The following is a 22,908-nucleotide window of genomic DNA, read 5'->3' on the forward strand; positions in this document are numbered from 1 at the left end:
GGAAGAAAAAGATGCACAACCAACCGAGAGAACCGCAGCCTTATGAGGATTGTCAAGCAAAATCGATTCAAGAATTTGGGTGAACTTCACAAGGAATGGACTGAGGCTGGGGTCAAGGCATCAAGAACCACCACACACAGACGTGTCAAGGAATTTGGCTACAGTTGTCGTATTCCTCTTGTTAAGCCACTGCTGAACCACAGACAACTTCAGAGGCGTCTTACCTGGGCTAAGGAGAAGAACTGGACTGTTGCCCAATGGTCCAAAGTCCTCTTTTCAGATGAGAGCAAGTTTTGTATTTCATTTGGAAACCAAGGTCCTAGAGTCTGAAGGAAGGGTGGAGAAGCTCATAGCCCAAGTTGCTTGAAGTCCAGTGTTAAGTTTCCACAGTCTGTGATGATTTGGGGTGCAATGTCATCTGCTGGTGTTGGTCCATTGTGTTTTTTGAAAACCAAAGTCACTGCACCCGTTTACCAAGAAATTTTGGAGCACTTCAATGCTTCCTTCTGCTGACCAGCTTTTTAAAGATGCTGATTTCATTTTCCAGCAGGATTTGGCACCTGCTCACACTGCCAAAAGCACCAAAAGTTGGTTAAATGACCATGGTGTTGGTGTGCTTGACTGGCCAGCAAACTCGCCAGACCTGAACCCCATAGAGAACTATGTCTTGTCAAGATTAAAATGAGAAACAATAGAGAATGCAGATGAGCTGAAGGCCACTGTCAAAGAAACCTGGGCTTCCATACCACCTCAGCAGTGCCACAAACTGATCCCCTCCATGACACGCCGACTTGAGGCAGTAATTAAAGCAAAAGGAGCTCCTACGAAGTATTGAGTACATGTACAGTAAATGAACATACTTTCCAGAAGGCCAACAATGCACTAAAAATGTTTTTTTTTATTGGTCTTATGAAGTGTTCTAATTTGTTGAGATAGTGAATTGGTGGGTTTTTGTTAAATGTGAGCCAAAATAATTAAAAGAACCAAAGACTTAAATTACTTCAGTCTTTGTGCATTGAATTTATTTAATACATGTTTCACAATTTGAGTTGAATTACTGAAATAAATGAACTTTTCCACGACATTCTAATTTATTGAGATGCATCTGTGTTAGTGTAAGTAACATTTATTTATATAGCACCTTTCACAGACAGAGAGTCACAAAGTGCTTTACAATAAACATTTAAATCAATAAAGTTAAAATACCAGCTATACAAATAGTGTTGTGTGTTTCATGTTTATTGTTAAGTGTTCAAGTGTTCATGAGATGGATTGCCTGAGGGAAGAAACTGTTCCTGTGCCTGGCCGTTCTGGTGCTCAAGTTACCTTTATTTATATAGCGCTTTTAACAATACAGATTGTCAAAGCAACTTTCCAATATCAGAATAGGAAAATAGTGTCAATAATGTAAAATGACAAGATAAAACACTCAATTTTCAGTGAAAATTGAATTCAGTGATGTCATCGCCCAGCTCAGTTCAGTTCAAATAGTATCTGTGCAGTCATGTAGACGATATCGCTGGAAAATAAGTGTCCCCAACTAAGCAAGCCAGAGGCGACAGCAGCAAGGAACCAAAACTCCATCGGTGACAGAATGGAAAAAAAAACCCAGCCTCAGTCAGGGGGCCAGTTCTCTGGCCAGACAAAACCAGCAGTTCAATTCCAACTGCAGCAAAGTCAGATTTTGTAAAGGACTCATTTGGTTCCCATGGTCTTGTCCTGATGGCTGTCTAGGTGAGGAGGTCCTCACTGGGGATCTGTCTCTGGGGTTCATCTAGCTGTCCTGATCTCCGCTGATGTTCAGGGCTGTAGAGGTTATCTCTAGGTGCTGATCCACCATCTGATCTGGATATGGACCGGTTCGGGTGGCAACGGTGATCTCGGAATAATAAAGAAACAGAGTAATATTAGCGTAGGTGCCATTCTTCTTATGATGTAACAAGTACATCGGGTGTTATGGGAAGTGTTCCCGGTTCTGGTTGACCTAATTAATGCAGCCTAACAATTCTTTAACAGATTTGAATATTAGAAGCGTGTTACTGTATTATGTGTAAACCAGGTTAAAGAGATGGGTTTTTAATCTAGATTTAAACTGACAGAGTGTGTCTGCCTCCCGAACAGTGTTAGGTAGATTGTTCCAGAGTTTCGGTGCTAAATAGGAAAAGGTTCTAGAACTCTAGCTACTGCATTTTGGACCATCTGTAGTTTGTCCATTAAGCGTGCAGAACAACCACCCAATAAAGCATTACAATAATCTAACCTTGAGGTCATAAATGCATGAATTAACATTTCTGCATTTGACTTTGAGAGCATAGGTCTCAATTTAGATATATTTTTAAGATGAAAAAATGCAGTTTTACAAATGCTAGAATTGTGGCTGTCAGAGGAAAGATTGCTATCAAATAGCACGCCTAGGTTCCTAACTCATGACGAAGAATTTACAGAGCAGCCATCAAGTGTTAGAGACAGTGTTCTAAGTTATTACATGTGGGGGTTTTAGGTCCGATAATTAACACCTCTGTTTTTTCAGAATTTAGCAGTAAGAAATTACTCGTCATCCAGTTTTTTTTATATCGACTATGCATTCCGTTAGTTTCTCAATTTGGTGTGTTTCACCGGGCGCGAAGAAAAATAGAGCTGAGTATCATCAGCATAACAGTGAAAGCTAACACCATGTTTCCTGATGATATTTCCTAAGGGTAACATGTAAAGCGTGAAAAGTAACGGCCCTAGTACTGAGCCTTGAGGTACTCCATACTGCACTTGTGATCGATATGATACCTCTACATTCACTGCTACAAATTGATGGCGGTCAGATAAGTACGATCTGAACCATGCTAATGCACTTCCACTAATGCCAACAAAGTTTTCTAGTCTATTCAAAAGAATGTTGTGGTCGATAGTGTCGAATGCAGCGCTAAGATCCAGTAGAACTAATAAAGAGGTACAACCACGATCAGATGACAAGAGCAGGTCATTTGTAGTCTCAGTGCTATGAAACAGTCTAAATCCTGACTGGAAATCCTCACAGATACCATTTTTCTCTAAGCAGGAATATAATTGTGAGGATATTACCTTTCCTAGTATCTTTGACAGAAAAGGGAGATTCGAGATCGGTCTGTAATTAACTACATCTTTGGGGTCAAGTCGTGTTTTTTTAATGAGGCTTAATAACAGCCAATTTGGGAACATATCCTAATGACAATGATGAATTAATAATAGCCAAAAGAGGATCTTTGACTTCTGGAAGCACCTCTTTTAGTAGTTTAGATGGAATAGGTTCTAACATACATGTTGGTTTAGTTGATTTAACAAGTTTATTCAATTCTTTCTCTCCTATAGTAGAGAATGAGTGGAATTGTTCCTCAGGGGATCTATAGTGCACTATCTGATGCTATGCTGTAGCTGACGGCTGTATGGTTACAATTTTATCTCTGATAGTATCGATCTTGGAAGTAAAATCGTTCATAAAGTCATTACTGCTGTGCTGTTGGGAAATGTCAACACCTGCTGATACTTTTATTTTTTGTTAATTTAGCCACTGTATTGAATAAATACCTGGGGTTATGTTTGTTTTCTTCTAAAAGAGATGAAAAGTAATCAGATCTAGCAGTTTTTAATGCTTTTCTGTAGGATAGGATACATTCCCGCCAATCAATACGAAATACCTCTAGTTTAGTTTTCCTCCAGCTGCGCTCTATTTTCCGGGCTGCTCTATTTAGGGCGCGAGTGTGCTCATTATACCACGGTCAGTGGTGTATTGTAACGAAGTAATAATACTTCGTTACAGTACTTAAGTATTTTTTGGGAGTATCTGTACTTTACTTTTTATTTTTCAGCCAACATTTACTCCACTCATTTCCTAATTAAAATGTATACTTTTACTCCGATACATTTCCCCGAACGATATTCGTTACTTACTACAAAATAGTCAGAAGTCAGAAGAACACAGACTGCAAGAAAGCATGTTTGACGAATCAGTGGTCTGGCGCTTGCAAGTTAAGACTCCTAAAATCACTTTTGCTTTTTTGTTTGCGTGTGCAGACCGATCGGTGTGTGTATGACATCGGTTCCTTATGTTTTCGAAACGCTCTCGAGGTACTTCGAATCAAAGCAATATAGAAATCCTGGCCAATACGCATCCGGGAAAAATGGCACGTATGGTTGTAATGATGTGCGATCTGACATTATGGAGTAGGCAGTATCACCAAACCTCAAACAATATCATAAAACTCAACATTCCAGGCATTCTAAACTGTAGACGGCTATAATGCTTCTGTATGCTTTTTATATTTATATAATTTAATATAGTTAACTTAAACTATATCACACAAAGAGTACCGTTTTTCTGCAGATATAAGCATAACACATTTAATAATCATTTTATACTTAAGTTAAGTAAAGCAATAAGTTACTTACATTTTAGACATAATATTGCTTGTTTTTGCTCAATTTTGCCAATGAAAATAGTTCCAAACAAAGATCACAGCACTGTTTTGCGCCTCTGAATAATGGACTGTTTACTCATTGAATGAATCAGCTTTTTGAATGAATCGTTTGAATAAATGATTCAGTGATTCACTCATTAACACAGTTAAATGCTTTGTTTCCGAATGAATCAGCCGTTTGAATGAATCAGTTGAATCTAAATGACTCAATCATTAACAGTCACTTGCTGTCACCTACTGGCGGTTTTCATTTCACATTTTGACTTTTTTTTTTCATGTCTAAATATTTAAAATATCAGTATTCAAGGTTTTATGTTAAAAACAAAACATTAGGCCTATTTATGCATCTGTAACTGTTTAAATGCATCCATGTCCCCTCTGAGATGCATTAAACTGTGTAAATGCATCTAAATGCTATTTCAGATGCAGATTCCAGAAATGTTTTCTTATGTTGGAATGAAAGACATTAAGTACCAGGTGAAGTGCTTCTTATTCATACCTAAAAATACAAAATGGAAGAAAGTTAAAACTGAACACAATCTTGCTACTCAAGCGGTGTTTGAACATTTTATATATATATATATATATATATATATTATTTGCTGCTTTTCCATTTTGCTTGTACTTTTACTAATGTACGTTTAAGATTTAAAAAATACTTTTCGTACTTAAGTACAATAAATATCACATACTTTAAGGCTTTTACTTAAGTAATATTCTAAAGTGACTTCAACTTCTACCAAAGTCATTTTCTGGTAAGGTATCTGTACTTTTACTTGAGTATGGCTTTCAGGTACTTTATACGGTGTTGGAGTTTTTTCCTTAATCTTCCTTAAGCGTAAAGGAGCAACCGTATCTAAAGTGCTAGAAAAGAGAGTCCATAGTTTCTGTTACATCAAGTTTTTCTGTGCTGTTGGATATGCTGAAGAATTGAGATAAATCAGGAAGATTATTTACAAAGCAGTCTTTTGTGGTAGAAGTGATGGTTCTACCATACTTGTAGCAAAGAGTAGAATTTACAGTTTTAGTTATATGGAGTTTACACAAGACTAGATAATGATCTGAGATATCAAAGAGGGAGTGTGCTGGGTGTGAGGGTCTAGAGTGATTTTGCCAGCCCTTTTTCCCACTCTGGATAAGTACAGTTCTTGGAGACTGGGGAGGGTTGTACCAATGATTCGCTCAGCAGTCCGGACTACCCTCTGTAGTCATCTGAGGTCAGATTTGGTAGCTGAGTTGAACCAGACAGTTATAGAAGTGCAGAGGACTGATTCAATGATGGCGGAGTAGAACGGTTTCAGCAGCTCTTGTGGCAGATTGAACTTCCTCAGCTGGCGAAGGAAGTACAACCTTTGTTGGGTCTTTTTCACAATGGAGTCTATGTGAATGTCCCACTTCAGGTCCTGAGAGATGGTGCTGGCCAGGAATCTGAATGACCCCACTGTTGTTACAGTGCTGTCCATGATGGTGAGTGGGGGGAGAGCAGGGGGGTTTCTCCTGAAGTCCACTATCATCTCCACTGTTTTTAGCATGTTGAGCTCCAGGTTGTTAAAACTGCACCAAACAGCCAGCTGCTCAACCTCCTGTCTGAAAGCAGACTCTACTTCGTCCTGAATGAGGCTGATGAGTGTGGTGTCGTCTGCTAACTTTAGGAGCTTGACAGAGGGGTCTTTAGATGTGCAGCCATTCGTGTAGAGGGAGAAGAGCAGTGGGGAGAGGACACAGCCCTGAGGAGCTCCAGTGCTGATCATACAGGTGCTGGATGAGAATTTTCCCAGCCTCACTAGCTGCTGCCTGTCTGTCAGGAAGCTGTTGATCCACTGACAGATGGAGGTGGGCACGGAGAGCTGAGCTAGTTTGGGCAGGAGGAGGTTTGGAATGATCGTGTTAAAAGCTGAGCTGAAGTCCACAAACAGGATCCTCACCTAAGTCCCTGGTCTGTCCAGATGCTCCAGGATGTAGTGCAGTCCCATGTTGACTGTGTCATCCACAGACCTGTTTGCTCTGTAGGCAAACTGCAGGGGCTCCAGTAAGGGTCCAGTGATGTCCTTCAGATAAGCCAAAACCAGTTTTTCAAATTACTTCATGACCATAGACGTTAGAGCCACAGGTCTGTAGTCATTAAGTCCTGTTATCTTGGGTTTCTCTGGGACGGGGATGATGATGGAGCGTTTGAAGCATGAAGCGACTTCACACAGCTCTAGCGATCTGTTGAAGATCTGTGAGAAGATAGGGGCTAGCTGGTCAGCACAGGATTTCAGACAGGCTGGCTGACACCGTCTGGGCCTGGTGCCTTTCTTCTCTTGTTCTTTCTGTAGACCTGGCGCACATCATCTTTACTGATCTAGAGTGCAGGTTTGGGGGAGATGGGGGTTGCTGGAGGTGTTAATGGTGTTTTTTCAAACCTGCAATAGAACTCATTCAGATCGTCTGCCAGTTGTTGATTCACCTCAGTGCTAGGGGATGGTGATGTCTTTCAGACCTTTCCACACTGAAACAGTGTCACTGGAAGAGAATTGGATCTTTAGCTTATTGGAATAATTCCTCTTTGCCACTCTGATCTCCTTTTCCAGTGTGTATTTGGCCTGTTTATACAAGGCTCTGTTCCCATTCCTGTAAGCATCTTCTTTGGCCTGACGGACCTGTCTGAGTTTTTCAGTGAACCACGGTTTGTCATTGTTGTATGTTAAATAGGTCCTGGTAGGAATGCACATCTTCACAGAAACTGATATAGGATGTTACAGTCTCTGTGAGCTCATCCAGATCATTTGCAGCAACTTCAAAAACACTCCAATCAGTGAGAAAGAAACAGGCATGTAAATCCATCTCTTTACAGTCCTTAATACAGGTTTAGCTGATTTCAGTTTCTGCCTGTAGGTCGGTATAAGATGAACCAAACAGTGATCAGAGAGTCCTAAAGCTGCTCGTGGGACAAAGTGATATGCATCCTTTATTGCTGTGTAACAGTGATCCAATATATTACTGTCTCTGGTGGGACATATAACATGCTGTATTTTGGCAGTTCATGGGAGAGATTTGCTTTATTAAAGTCCCCGAGAATGATTAAAACAGTCCGGGTGCTGTAGTTCTGTCTCGTGTGGTTTGATCAGCGAGTTTCTGTAAAGCTGAGCTCACGTGCGCTTGCAGAGGAATGTAAACACTTACAAGAATGAATGAGCAAAACTCCCGCGGCGAATAGAACGGCTTACAGTTCTATTACATGTGCGGCACCATCTTGATCTGCTGTTCTTCTGCTGTTGAATGCTGTTCTTCTTTCTACTCATCAAAGAAACCTGAAGTTTCTGAAGAGATGGTGATGGTGGGCAGCCTGAACCAAAAAATGCCAGGGCCCTGAAGTAGCCTAGAATAAATAATTTAAGTTGTGGTGTTTTTTGGTGATCTATTTTCACGCGCAATTCATGTTAAGTTTAAGGGTTAATCCTTAAGAAATGTGTTTTTAATAGGGGTCAAAAGAAGATATGGCAATTTCAGACCAGAGAGGGAAAACACACAGAATGTGTTTAAAACTACTTTAAAAGCTTAATTATAAAATGTTTACTGATTATGTTAACATTAGTCTTAAGAAATTACTGCTGCGTTGTCATGGTAACCTTCCAGGTGAATGAGGAAATGTTGTCATTCATTGCACCATTTGCTAAGTGCATTCCAAATGGCTTCATTATGACACGGGATAGTTCACCCAAAAATGAAAATTACTCCGTGATTTACTCGCACGCACAACATCCTGTCTCTTACAAGCTTTATAATGGCAGTGAATAGTGGTCAAGATTTTGAAGCAAAATAAAGTGCATAAATCATCATAAAAAGTACTCAACACAACTCCAAGGGGTCCTTCTATCAAACCATGTTATTGGCCCAATTAAATATTTTAGAGAAATAACCCCGACTCCGCTCTTATGGAGATAACAGCTCCGTGTTATTCCATCCTGCCGACTACGCCAAAATGTTAGATCATGTCTCCATGCCAGATAATTAATATCCAGCCCCGGATGCCAGATCCCATCATGAAATATCAGTTTTGACTGGTAACAGAACAACTAGTCAGTAAAGTAGTCTAATACCCAAAACCTGTTAACAGGAAGTCTTGTCTGGTACCCAGACTACCCAAAACTGTATTAACCATCTTCTATCAGCGAAGAAGTTGACTGAAGAAAAAGCCAGTGAAGAGCAGAAGCAGGAGACAAAGTGATGATAAAAGGAGTAGAGTTTATTGAATGGTCTTCGTTGCGTATGTTTCAATGCTCAGACTTCATCTGACCAGCACAAATTCATACCAAAACTGCTTCAAAACAACATCCCATAAACCTCGAGTTCCATAAACATTCCCTCGTATCTCTTCTTCATGAAGACAAACAACCCTTGAAACACATTCATAAGACTAAACAACAATGGAAAATACTATAAAAAGCAACAATATAATATAAACGACTAACCAGTTAATGAATCAATGAAATGGGTATATACTGTAAATGGCTATAATGATTATAAATGTTTACATGGAATAATACAAATGATTAAATGATAAATTATTATAAATGAATAAATGAATGAAGAATAAATGAAATAATAAATGAATATAAAAGAACGAAAGTAAAACAACACACATGTATGGTTGCTTTCTTGAAGCAAAACACACATAGGCTGCATTTGAGGATCCTCGGATCCTTCATAGTAGTAGTGTACTTTTTAGTTTTACCTAAAAATGTATATTGGTAAATTTATATTGCTAAAGCAACCTTACTGAATTGCTTATTCCCCATTGTCCCAAAAGAAAATGAGAAAATGTATTAAATGATGATACACAAACCACTGCCACATTTTAATATTTTATTTTTCTATTAAATCTACAACAATATTGCGAAAATACCTTTAAATGATAAATGCACTAAAATTGTCTACACAGTATACCTTACAAAATCATGCATTCTAATTCTCATAAGATATACAAAGCTGATGATTTACCCTTTATACATTAATACAATCACAAACGTGCAAAAACGTCAAAAACACCATAAAATGTAATTATTTATCTGAGGTTACTTCAACCAGTGTTTAATGTAATGTCACCTGAATATTACCATTCTCACAAAAGGTACTCTGAGCTCATGAAACTGCATTTTAACTGTTTTGTGAAGCATACTGTAGGTACGATGTGGATGTAATTGGTGTTGTTGGATTCAGGAAACTGCAACTTTCAGGTGGTGATAAGCTTGGATGGATGGAGGAAGTGGTGTCAAATCCGGTGTGACCATCATTAGGCCCTTTCGCACTGCAGGAACCTTTTCATAGTACCCAAACTAATTGTGGAACTACCCATTTTTTGGCGTGTTCGCACCGCGGGAACTAGGAACTGTTTTAGTTCCCAGAACTCCGTTTGGAGGAACTAATTAGCTTCTACTTCAGAGTAGGGTCTAAAATAGTTCCATAGTAAGTGTATGCTGATTGGCTAAACGCGTACGAAAACGCCCTCACCCGCCATGATTTAAAACGCTGTGTAAACACATACTGTGTAAACATCGCATCAACTTATTTTTCGCAAGAATGGAGAACAGTGATAGATGGACGGATGCTGAAGTGCAGGCACTTTTGAACATTTTGAACTCCTTTCCGATCTTTCAATCGCTTGACGTATAAGTTACGTCGACATTCCATGTCCATTATTGTGAACCCCGCAAGACACAACAAAAACACAGCTCCGATCACAGCGTCCTCCATCCTCCTGTTGTTAACGTTGTTCTTTGTTTTCGTTGTTGAACGCCGCGCACAAATGACGTCGCTGTCGACCGGCTTGCGTCACTTCCTAGTTCCCGCTGTCGGTGCGAATGCAACCCTTTAAATGGTATTGGGAAATAGTTCGCGCAAAATTGTCCCAGTACTTTAGTACAGTACTTTTAGTTCTGGAACTAAAGCAGTGCGAAAGGGGTTATAACGTCCACCCTCCTAGATGGATGGATAGAAAAAAAATCTAAGAAAAGTGATAATAATAATAATACATTTTATTTAAGGCGCCTTTCAAATCACTCAAGGTCACCGTACATCAAGGAGCAAGAAATACAACAACAATAAATGGCAACTATATGAATGAACCATGAAAAGAAAAAGAAAACAGCAGTTCCCCCAAAAAAAAAAAAAAATCAGATTTGAGTGCAGACAGTAATCATGTAGGATAAGCTATTCTGAATAAGTGAGTTTTGAGTTTAGCTTTGAATTGGGAAATCGAGTCTAAATTGCGGATGGTAGCTGGGAGGGAATTCCAAAGGCGAGGGGCAGCACGGCTAAAGGCTCTATGACCCATAGTTGTTAAACGAGCCGTGGGTGTATGGAGAAGACCCATTGAGGAAGAACGAAGCATTCGAGAAGGAGCGTAGGGCTGAATGAGATCTGAGAGATAAGTTGGAGCGAGGTTATGGAGAGTTTTATATGCGAGAAGAAAGATTTTAAATTCAACGCGAAATTTGATGGGAAGCCAATGTAGCTGTTGAGGAGTAATGTGTTGTATAGTTGGAACGCGGGTTATGATGCGAGCAGCTGAATTCTGAATCAACTGGAGTTTATGAAGAAGCTTGTGTGGTAAACCAAATAGAAGAGAATTACAGTAGTCAATGCGAGAGGTGACAAGTGAGTGAACAAGAATGGCAGTACTGAACGAAGGCGAGCAATATTACGGAGATGAAAGTAGCAAATCCGGGTTATACTATTAATGTGAGCTTCAAATGAAAGAGTGCTGTCAAAGATGACCCCTAGGTTCTTAACCTGGCGAGAAGGAGAGACTGAGGAGGCATCAATTGATAAAGAAAAACTACAGGACCTAGAGAGAATAGAATTAGTGCCTACAAGGAGTACTTCAGTCTTATTGCCGTTAAGTTTAAGAAAGTTTGCAGAGAACCAGGTTTTTATTTCGTGAAGACAGTTAGTAAGACAGGCTGGTGGAAGAATAGAATCAGGCTTAGTAGATACATAAAGTTGTGTATCATCAGCATAACAGTGAAATTTAATATCAAATTTTGAAAAGATATTACGAAGTGGGAGAAGATAAATTAGGAACAGCAGAGGACCTAGGACAGAACCTTGGGGGACACCGCAGCTAACAGAAAATGAATGGGAGTGAAAACTTTTTAATTGTACAAATTGTGTACGATTGGAAAGGTATGAAGTAAACCAAGTGAGAGGAGTACCAGAAATACCAATAGCAGATAAACGGTTTAACAAGATATTGTGTGAAATGGTATCAAAAGCTGCACTCAAATCAAGCAAAACAAGAATAGATAAGGACCCACCATCAGCAGCCATTAACAGATCATTAGATACTCTCACCAAGGCGGTTTCTGTACTATGCTTAGGGCGAAATCCTGACTGGAAAAACTCATATGTTATTATTACTAAGGTGAGCTTGAACCTGTGCTGCAACTGCTTTTTCAAGTATTTTCGAAATAAATGGAAGATTTGAGATGGGACGGAAGTTATCTAAATTGTTAGGGTCTGCACCAGGTTTTTTGAGCATTGGGGTTATAGCAGCTATTTTAAAAGATGATGGAACAGTGCCAGAACTAAGGGAAGTTTGAACAATACGAGTTATAAGAGGAGAAAGAGAAGGAAGACAGTCTTTTACCAGGTGAGTTGGTATAGGATCAAGTAAGCATTTATAAATAAAATTAGAAATTTCTAATTCAGATGGCAGGGTAAAAGAAGAGAAAAGAGTAAGAGGGGAATCGATTGAAATGCTACATAATGAATTACAATATGGGTTAGCCGGAGAGGCCAGCTGTTGGTGGATAGCAGTTCCCTATCAAGTTCGGTCTCTCGACACTGCGTAGCTTACGCTTGGGGGGTAATCCCCCTCCTCCCGAAATAATGAAGCCTTATTGCATCACGCCGGTAAATCTTACCGGCCAATGACGCTCGAGCGCTCGAGCTAGGGGCGGAGCCACCCACTATATAGGTCGACGCCCAGTGTCATTGCCCCAGAATCTTTCTCCTTCACGAAGCAAGCATCGAAGACTTGAAAAATTTACTCACCGCCGTTAACTCTTCTCGCCGTTGACAACGCCCTAAGAGGACGCCATTCCCTTTTAGTTCCCCTTTGGCGATCCGGCAAGAAGACAAGATGTCGCTTAAGGAGTGCTGTGCGTGCGGGGGCCCAGTTGAGCTCCCTGATGCACACGACGCGTGTGTCTTCTGTCTGGGCCGAGCCCACGCAGAGGCCGCGCTGGATGGGCCTGACTGTCCTTCCTGTGAGGAAATGTCAGTCAAAACCCTCCGGGCCAGGATTTCCGTTATCCTAAACTGCGCACCGGCTAATCCATTGCCTCCGCCCCCCGTCGCCGTCGAGCGGAGGAAAGGCCGAGGCAGCCACGTGCAGTAGGCCCCTCCGATGAACGCATGTCGACTCAGTTCCTGCATGCTCATCACTCAAGAGAGCCACCTGTTTCTTACACGAGGTCCAGCCACCGCCCCTCGGATGATGCGCGGGACCTGGTCTCGTTTGGTGCTGCAGAGGATGAAATGGACGTCGATGACGACGCTATGTCAACTGCAGCCTCTGGTTCAGGTGACTGGTCCGCCTGCCAGGAGTCAGAGACTTCGCACAGCGAGGTGCGCGAGCCCTCGGCTCCGATAGATGAGGAGCTGGTGAAGATCCTGTCTGAGGCTGTACAGGACCTGGGTCTGGATTGGTCGCCCCCTGAGCAACCAGCTAAGAACAGGTTGGACATGCGGTATCTGCAGTCGGGCCGCCAGATTGCCGCCCCCCAGAGACCAGCTCCCTTTTTCCCAGAGGTCCACGAGGAGGTCTCGCGGTCTTGGCGCTCCCCCTATTCGGCCCGAGCCCAAGCCGCGGGATCGCGTATGCTCTCCTCTGTCGACGGAGCCGACCGCTGGGGCTATACTAAGCCGCCGCCCGTCGAGGAGGCAGTTGCAGCACACCTGTGTCCGTCCGCACGTGGGTGGAAATCTGCGCCATCGCTTCCATCGAAGCCGTGCCGTACCACAAGCCACATCGCGGATAAGGCTTACATGGCAGCCGGCCAAGCAGCGTCTGCGATCCATACTATGGCCGTTCTCCAGGCTTTCCAAGCCAAAATGCTGCAGACGTTGGATGAAGAGGGGCCGGACTCTGCCGCCTTCAAAAAGCTGCGTTCGGCCACTGACTTGGCGCTCAGAGCCACGAAAAAGACGGCCCAAGGAATTGGCCGTTGTATGGGCAATCTCGTCACGCTTCAGCGGCATCTTTGGCTGACGTTGACCGACATGAGGGAGTCGGAGAAAGCTCAGCTGTTGGACGCGCCCATATCCCCGCTGTAGGCTCGTTTTCTGAGAAGTTCCTGGATGCCCAGAAGCAGTCGAAGGCGATGAGCCATTTTTTGCCGAAGAGAGATCGGTCCGCGGCGCCTCCGCCACGTTCCAGGTCCTCTTCTTTGCAGCGTCCAAAAAGGCGGGAACGACCGCCGCCTACTGCTTCCCATACTAGGGCGAGGGTGGACCCGGAGCCGGCCGTGAGACCAAAAGCGAGGCAGTTCCGGTATCCAAAGAAGATGGGACCCCGTCCCTCTAGTGCTGGACCAGATCCTCAGCAGCGTTCCTGACGGGATTGGTCCGAGGGGGAAGCGGCCGTCCGGAGAGAAGGACGACGGGCTGCTTCGCAAGAGAGTTCATCCTGCTGTTTTTCACCTGCCTGTCCCCTTGCATGTTGCAGGCGACAGGGGGAAATGTTTGTTGTCAATAAAGATTGCACAAAAAAAGCACAAAACAAACACTGTTCGGCAAAAGAGCTCTTTTCCCCCTCAGAATTTTCCCCAATCGCGCGTTATGAGCAGAGTCCCGTTTCTGAGCGGCGCTCTGCAGGGCGCAAGCCCCACGCGCCCTCTCAGTCTAAGCACGAGTGTTCCCCCGGCTCATGCTGGCGGTCCAACCCGTGCGGAAGACGTATACGATGCCCCTCTGGTGGTGGGCGGCTTCCTATCATCAGACAACGAGCCGGTTCAGACGTGTCACGGGGCGCTTCTACCCCTTTCTCACTATTTGGACGCGTGGCGCACGCTTCCAGGAGTGTCAGAATGGGTGCTGAACACAGTTTCGAGCGGGTATACGCTTCAGTTCGCACGCAGACCACCCCGCTTCAGCGGCGTGAGGATGTCAGACGTGCAGAGCAGGGACGCACCAGTGTTGCGAGCAGAAATTCTCTCTCTCCTTGCAAAACAGGCGATAGAAGAAGTCCCCCCGGGGAATATGGAGTGTGGCCTTTACAGTCGCTACTTCCTGGTCCCCAAAAAGGACAGGGGGCTTCGACCTATTCTGGATTTGAGACCACTGAACCGCGCGCTCGCAAAGCGCTCGTTCAAGATGATAACAGTGAAACAGATCCTCGCACACATTCAGCCCGGAGACTGGTTTTTCTCGGTGGACTTGAAAGACGCCTATTTTCACATTCAGATAGTCCCTCGTCACAGGCGCTTTCTAAGATTCGCGTTCGAGGGCAGAGCTTATCAATTCAAAGTTCTCCCTTTCGGCTTGGCTTTGGCCCTGAGGTCTTTTACGAAGTGTATCAATGCAGCGCTTTCCCCTCTCAGGCAGAGTGGAATTCGCATCCTGAATTATCTGGACAACTGGCTTGTTATAGCCCAGTCACGGGATACGCTGGAAAGCCACAAATGTCAGCTTCTAGAGCATCTGAAGCACCTTGGTCTCACGATCAATATGCGGAAGAGCAAGCTTCGCCCCACACAGGCCATCGCATTCTTGGGAATGGATTTGGACTCGCAATCGATGAGAGCGCGTCTCTCTCAAGAGCGAATGCGAGCTTTGGCCAGCGCTCTCACCTCGTTCAAGCCAGGGAGAGTGGTGACTTCAGAGGTTGTTGGGCCGTATGGCAGCAGCAGCTGTGGTGTGTCAACTCGGGCTTCTGCATATGAGACCACTTCAGCTATGGCTGAAATCCCGGGTGCCAAACAACGCGTGGAAGAACGGTCAGTTGCGCGTCTTGGTGACCCGAGAATGCATGCAGACGTTAGCCCCCTGGTTCAACACAAGGATGTTCGAGCAGGGAGTCTCGATGGGCAGAGTGGTCAGCAGAAAAATTGTCACTACGGATGCGTCATTGACGGGCTGGGGAGCCCTTTGCGACGGCAGGCCGGCTTATGGCACTTGGACGAATGCGCAAGCGAGGTGGCATATAAATTGCCTAGAACTGAAGGCAGTATTTTTAGCTTTGCAGGGCTTTCTTCCACTGGTAAAGGATCGACACGTCCTGGTCCGGACGGACAACACGACGGTGGTATCCTATATCAACCATCAGGGAGGTATTCGTTCACGCCGCTTCAAAGGCTGGCGGAACGTTTCCTCCTTGGGCGGACAGAAACCTTCTGTCGATCCGAGCAGTTCATGTTCCAGGCAGCCAGAACTGCGGCGCAGACATGCTGTCCAGGGTGGTCCAGTTCACGGGAATGGAGACTGCACCCGCGGACCATCCAGCTGATCTGGAGCCTGTTCGGAGAGGCGGAGATCGACTTGTTTGCCTCAGAGGAGAACGCGCATTGCCAGCTGTTCTTCTCGCTGACGAACGCACCTCTGGAGGGGGATGCTCTTTCGAGTCGCTGGCCCAAGAAGCGCAAATATGCCTTTCCCCCAGTGAAGGTTATGCCGCTAGTGCTGCAGAAAATCAGAGAGGAAAGGGGGACGGTGCTTCTGGTTGCGCCGAACTGGCCCAATCAGCCATGGTTCCCGGAGTTGATAGAGCTTCTAACGGCTCCCCTGTGGCCGATTCCGTTACGGAGAGATCTCTTATCGCAGGCAAAGGGCTCGGTGTGGCACCCCAGACCGGAGCTATGGAACCTGCATGTTTGGCAAGTCAGCGCAGAGGGCAGTCGCTAAATGTATCTCAGCGAGTCTTGGATACAATTGCTGAAGCCAGAGCCCGTCTACCAGGCGTCTGTACAATCTGAAATGGAAAGTTTTCACTTCATGGTGCATGTCGAAGGATGAGGACCCAGCCAGCTGTGATGTGTCTGTCATTCTATCGTTTCTGCAGGAATGCTTGGATGCTGGACGCACGCCATCTACTCTAAAAGTGTATGTGGCTGCTATTTCAGCTTTCCACTCACCTATTTTGGATCGTTCAGTCGGTAGACATCATCTGGTGGCCAGCTTTTTAAGAGGAGCGCGGAGGTTGCACCCCTTTCGTTCTAATTTGGTACCAGTGTGGGATCTGTCCTTAGTGCTTAGTGCACTTTCTGAGTCACCCTTTGAGCCGCTGTTTTCGGCAGAGTTGAGAGTGCTCTCGTTTAAGACAGCTCTTGCTTGCCTTGGCATGTGGTAAAGGGTGGGTAACTTACATGCACTGTCTACGAACACTGCGTGTATGAAATTTGGTAAGGATGACTGTATGGTCAGACTGCAGCCAAGACGGGATATGTGCCTAAAGTGCTTTCTCGTCGTTTAAAGCACAGGTCATTACGCTTCAGCGTTTGCTCCTCAGGATTCGAGCCAGCGACACACCCGCTATGCCCAGTCCGTGCTCTGCGAGTTTATCTGGAGAAGACTAGTCATTTCAGACAAGCAGAACAGCTGTTTATATGTTTTGGTGGCGTACCAAAGGACTGCCAGTGTCGAAGCAGCGGCTGTCACATTGGATTGTGGAAGCGATCACGTTGGCGTATGCTTCTAAGAATGAGGCCTGTCCGTGGGGAGTACACGCCCATTCCACAAGAAAAATGGCTTCGTCGTGGGCTTGGGCAAAAGGTATGTCGATTCAGGATATTTGTCTGGCAGCAGGATGGTCTTCACAAGACACTTTTGCTAGATTTTACAACCTGGAGATTCCGTCATTCGCACCGTTCGTTCTGTCTGTGCAGTGATGTGTCTACAGCTTGGCAGTTGGCTGCCGCCTGCACTTGGCCACGCCCCCCAGATGATCAGGGTGGTTTCGACTAGGTCCGGTGGCCTTAGACATGCCTATAATAGATATAGTCAGCGACTTCTACATGCGTTCGAGCTGTTGTCGACCGCGGTAGGTGCACTGATTTCTACATAAATCAAGTGGTAAATGCTGAATATGTACGTGGCTCCAGCAGCGCTGCGGCCAGTCCATGTGTGGTGTTGTGCTTTATTACTGTGCTTAGTCCCACTCCGCAGGAGCTGGAGGGCGTTGGTTTCCCTGAGTATCCGATGAAGCAGTTAACGGGCTTGGCTCTATTGGGCCCGGCTCTTTAGACTCTTCCTTCCGGATGTGTGGAATGCAACACAGCGGGATTTTACGCGTTCCCCAAGCGTAAGCTACGCAGTGTCGAGAGACCGAACTTGATAGGGAACGTCTCCGGTTACATCCGTAACCTCGGTTCCCTGAAAGGAGGAACGAGACACTGCGCGCTGCTGTGTTGTAATCCTCAGAGTCTTGTACCCGTTCGAACAGTCGAAGATTCTGGGGCAATGACGCTGGACGCCGACCTATATAGTGGGTGGCTCCGCCCCTAGCTCGGCGCCGGCGTCATTGGCCGGTAAGATTTACCGCGTGATGCAATAAGGCTTCAGTATTTCGGGAGGAGGATTACCCCCCAAGCGTAAGCTACGCAGTGTCTCGTTCCCTCCTTTCAGGGAACCGAGGTTACGGATGTAACCGGAGACGTTATTTTGTTACTAAAAAAAGACATGAATTCAACACATTGAGCAGTGCAGTACAGGTGTGCAGGAAGGCTGTCAGGTGGTTTCAGTATACGATTTACAGTGGAGAACAAAGCTTTAGTATTACAATCTCCAGACTCAATTAAATGTGAATAAAACTCATATTTGGCAGCAGAAAGAGCATCTTTATAAAGATGAACATGTTCGTTATACAGCTCTCTATGTACCATAAGTCCAGTTCGTTTGTAAAGGTGTTCCAAATGCCGCCCACGAGTTTTTAGCTGGCGAAGTTCAGGTGTAAACCAGGGCGCAGAGTTAATGAAAGATACAGTCCGAGTTTTAAGAGGTGCAAAATTATCCAGGAGCTGTCGTAGTTCATAATTATAAAAGGAGACCAAATCATCAGAGGAAGAGAGATGGTCACTGTATGGAAGGTCAGTGATTGCAACAGTAAAAGCTGAGGGGTTGATCTTTTTTATATTCCGGAATGTCATAGAACGTTGTTGCTTGGATCTAGAGTGTGTAACATTTACATTGAAAGAAAGCAATTTATGATCGGATAAGGGTATTGCAGTTGCCTTACAGTCCAGAGGTGTAACACCTGAACAGCAAACAAAGTCCAGAGTGTGCCCTTTAGAATGGGTCGGAAAGTCCACATATTGCTGGAGACCAAAACTGTCCAGGCAGGAAATGAAATCCCTTGTGAGTGAGTTACTAGCAGTGTCCACATGAATATTAAAATCGCCCAGTAGAATAATATTAGGTGATAAGGTACACAGTGAAGTTAAAAATGCACAAAATTCATCTAAGAATGCATTACAGTATTTGGGAGGTCGATAAACAACAGCTAAAACTGTAGGTGTTGGACCACTGATAGATAAAGCAACTGATTCAAAAGGAATCAAAGGCGTTCAGATGAGTCATCGCGGAAATGTTTTGTTCAGAGCGTGCGTTCGCTGAAAGAATTCTGCTCTCTTGAATTCTTCTTATAAGTACAAGCTTTGATTAGAACGGCCGCATTCAGCTCCGAGTGGCCGCGTCGGAGCCGTAGCGCGCAGCAGACGTGTGCAGTGATGCGCAGATCAGCTTTAACATCACTGAATCTGCTGTTAAAAATGAACCATCTATTTATCATATTATCATGCAAAACTAAAAAAATAGAATCATTATAATGTGATGAGCGGTTATATAAATCAGAAAAATATAGGGTGGCAGGCGGATAAGTTATTTGAAGCTGCGGATTCGGGGGAAGTTTGAGCTCATCCGCGCATCACTGGTACACATGTTTTTTGCTGCAAGGCTTTTTAATTATATATTGAATATATTTTTAATTTTAACTTCAGACCTTCAGCTGAAATTACTACATTGTATTTTTTTGTTTGGTGATAATTATTGGGAAGCAATTTGAGGAGCAATTTCTTTTGTTCAGATTACAGATGACTTTCTTATATACACCAACCTCCTTATCTTCACTCCACGACCCTCTCCAGATGGAGTGGTTCGCCTTGAGCAGGCAGTAGTTCCCATAGAATGTTATTACAGCCGGTAAGTGGACTGGGGGAGAGGGTTGTGTAGTGTAAGCTCTGCTAGAGATGGAGCATTTATGTTGTGTCCTTTGTCTCTCAGAATGTTTGATGTTACCAGTAACCCTATCAGACCAACATGGATTCCTTACAGTTCAACGCAGTCTGCAGTGGAGGAGTTGCAGTTTTCACTAAAGCTAATGACAAGTATGTGCACAATTTACAAGTATAAGCACAGTTTGTTAATTTTTTAAAGGGCTTGTCCATTTATATATATAAAAAATAGCCAATAGGTTATAGACACATTACAGCCATGAACCATAGCTATGTTTTGGTTCATTGCTATGTGCAAGTTTTTTTTATTTTTTATATATAGGTGAAGGGACATTCTCAATGTAGAGAAGATTTGATTGGATAAAAACCCGTAGTTCTGGATTATTCATTAGGATTTTTAATTTCATGAGAGAAATGCCAACATCTGCCAAGGACTCATTTTGACAAATGTTAGGAGTATGCTAGCATGTAGACGGACATGGACTACCACAAAATGTAGCCTAACCATTAACTTTATTAGACTTTATTCTGACACTTTACCTGGATATGTAAAACAGACAGTTGTAGCTTGGTCACACTTTTGTCTGCATTATTTCTGATACAGGTGATTGGCGCTCTGAACGGGCCTCTGCTGTGTACTTCCTGGGTGACAACATAAACATAGAAGCCTTAGTTCGTCTGGGACATCACGTTAACCTCCACGTATATTTTGAGAGCTGTGTTGCCACAGTGACACCAGATATTAACTCTGTCCCCAGATACACGTTTATTGAAAATCATGGGTGGGTACATTCATCAAGATGGGAATTTTTATTTATTTATTTATTTATTTTCCGGCAAGCACCACTCACTCAAATGAAATGTTATTTGGCAAATCACCAAGTATATTTGTGTGGTGTTTTTCCCCCTCCCTCATTAGTTGTCTGATGGATGGACAGACAACAGGCTCAAAGTCTCGTTTCCTGCCCAGAATCCAGAGTGACAAACTACAACTACAACTGGATGCATTCAAATTCCACCAAGAGACAAGGCCAGAGGTGTATATAGTGTATTCCAAATGAAACATGTTCTCAGGCCCAAAACAATAACATGGTGATGAAGGGTTTGTTATATTTGCCTTGGTTAATAATATTGGAGGAAATGAAAGTGGCATTAATTTAGGGTGACCATATGTGCCATTTTTCCCCGAATGCATACTGACCAGGATTTCTATATTGCCTAAAATATGTAGGTTTTGGCTTTGTTTGCGTGTGCAGATCAATCGGCGTATGACATCAAAGTACCATACAGACGGTTCTTTATGCTTTCAAAACGCTCTCAAGGTACTTTGTCAAACACTGATCGGTCTGCTTTTAAGTCGAACACACTTAATATGTACACGTAATTGCATCGCTTTGACCGTAGATCCCACCTTCTCACACACACCATGATTGGTCCATTATGTACAATGCCTGCATGTTAATCCTGGCCGGGAAAAATGGCACGTATGGTCAACCTAATTAATTTGTTGTACAAACTGAATTCTGATGTCTCTCAGTAGTTAATTTTGAATTCAAATTAATATACTTCTCACTTTGTTATACAGATGTACATCACTTGTACTCTTCAAGCTTACCCTGTAATGGATGTAGTTAACCCCTTTCATAAAGCATGCTCCTTTATTGATGGAAGGTGTGAAGCTTTGCTTTCATACTTTGGGTTTGTTGTTGTCCAGTACAGAACATTTAATCTTGGACTCTTTCTGTTTGCCATGCAAACTGTATTTTCTGGTACTTTTGTTTCTTTTGGGAACCAACCTCAAGTTTCCCTTACTCCCCTCTTTAATCTACAAGCTGGAAGGCTGCAGATGGAGGTGACTGGGCTTGTTACAGCTGCCAAGCAACAAAAGATTATGCACCATCCTTCCGTTCTACACTGCAACAATATGAGCCAGCTTCTCCCAGACAAGATCAGATCTCAACTTCCCAAAGGCCCAACAAATTTCAGCCCAGGATTCAAGAGGGTTCTGGAAGTTCCTTCAATTCCTTGCTAACAGCAAGTGAGCCTGTTCCCTCCTGGAGGAACACAATTCTCCCACAAGAGGAGGATGAGGGATATGTTTCAGTGGGTAAGCATTCTCAAGTCTAGTAGTTGTCTTTGTCTTTTGAAATTACACTGACAACACAAGTCATTTGAACAATCTGTGTATTTTAAAACTGAGATCTTGATATTTAAATGGCAGGTAGGCATGCCTGCACTAACCATTTTGACAAATGTGACTGTGTCAACAGGATGGGAACAGGAGAAAACAGTGGGTCCACTGGCCATCTTTCCAAAGAAAAGCAAAATGGGATTTCTGGATCCTCCCAGAGTGAAGCAGGGTGTTCCTCCAGTCCCTTTTCTCAGTAAAGATAACAAACCGATGCCTCATAGTAGCCTATGGAAGAGTGGTGTTTATGCTGAGATGGGTTTGTATTATACAAAAATTCTATGCTAGTCTCTTTTTCTAAAGGCATATTTGGGAGGTAGGACTTGTCTCTAACCCCCCAGTGCCTAAAACTATTTAGGAATTGGGCATCATTCATTAAACGCAAACAGAATTAATCTGTGTCAACTGTATAAAGCCATGTTTATATTTTCAAAATGTTACTTTGTATGAAAATTGACACATGCTCCCAACTATGCATTAATTGTGTAAAACATCTGAAGGTTTTGTTCTTTTAGGCATATACATACACACACACCCCTATATACAGGTGCTGGTCATATAATTAGAATATCATCAAAAAGTTGATTTATTTCACTAATTCCATTCAAAAAGTGAAACTTGTATATTATATTCATTCATTACACACAGACTGATATATTTCAAATGTTTATTTCTTTTAATTTTGATGATTAGAGCTTACAGCTCATGAAAGTCAAAAATCAGTATCTCAAAATATTAGAATATTTACATTTGAGTTTGAATAAATGACCATCCCTACAGTATAAATTCTGGGTATCTCTTGTTCTTTGAAACCACAATAATGGGGAAGACTGCTGACTTGGCAATGATCCAGAAGACGAACATTGACACCCTCCACAAAGAGGGTAAGTCACAGAAGGTCATTACTGAAAGTTGTGGCTGTTTACAGAGTGCTGTATCAAAGCATATTAAATGCAAAGTTGACTGGAAGGAAGAATTTGGGTAGGAAAAGGTGCACAAGCAACAGGGATGACCACAAGCTTGAGAATACAGTCAAGCAAAGCCGATTCAAACACTTGGGAGA

General features: G+C 43.4%; 1 protein-coding gene across 2 annotated transcripts in view; it reads left to right on the forward strand.

Moving 5' to 3' along the window:
* LOC131541135 (zona pellucida sperm-binding protein 3-like) overlaps window positions 1-22,908 on the forward strand; it is a 64,775-nt gene that overhangs the window by 27,647 nt on the left and 14,220 nt on the right. Inside the window, exons 2-8 of one of the 2 annotated variants that reach the window (XM_058776697.1) lie at window positions 19,510-19,625; window positions 19,707-19,810; window positions 20,262-20,439; window positions 20,577-20,694; window positions 21,243-21,355; window positions 21,490-21,764; window positions 21,928-22,104. In XM_058776697.1, coding sequence (XP_058632680.1) covers window positions 19,510-19,625; window positions 19,707-19,810; window positions 20,262-20,439; window positions 20,577-20,694; window positions 21,243-21,355; window positions 21,490-21,764; window positions 21,928-22,104 — 1,081 coding nt within the window. The remainder of the gene's footprint in view (window positions 1-19,509; window positions 19,626-19,706; window positions 19,811-20,261; window positions 20,440-20,576; window positions 20,695-21,242; window positions 21,356-21,489; window positions 21,765-21,927; window positions 22,105-22,908) is intronic. The other variant, XM_058776698.1, reaches the window with a different exon arrangement.

The sequence above is a fragment of the Onychostoma macrolepis genome, chromosome 05 (assembly GCF_012432095.1).
Source record: "Onychostoma macrolepis isolate SWU-2019 chromosome 05, ASM1243209v1, whole genome shotgun sequence".
NCBI lineage: Eukaryota > Metazoa > Chordata > Actinopteri > Cypriniformes > Cyprinidae > Onychostoma > Onychostoma macrolepis.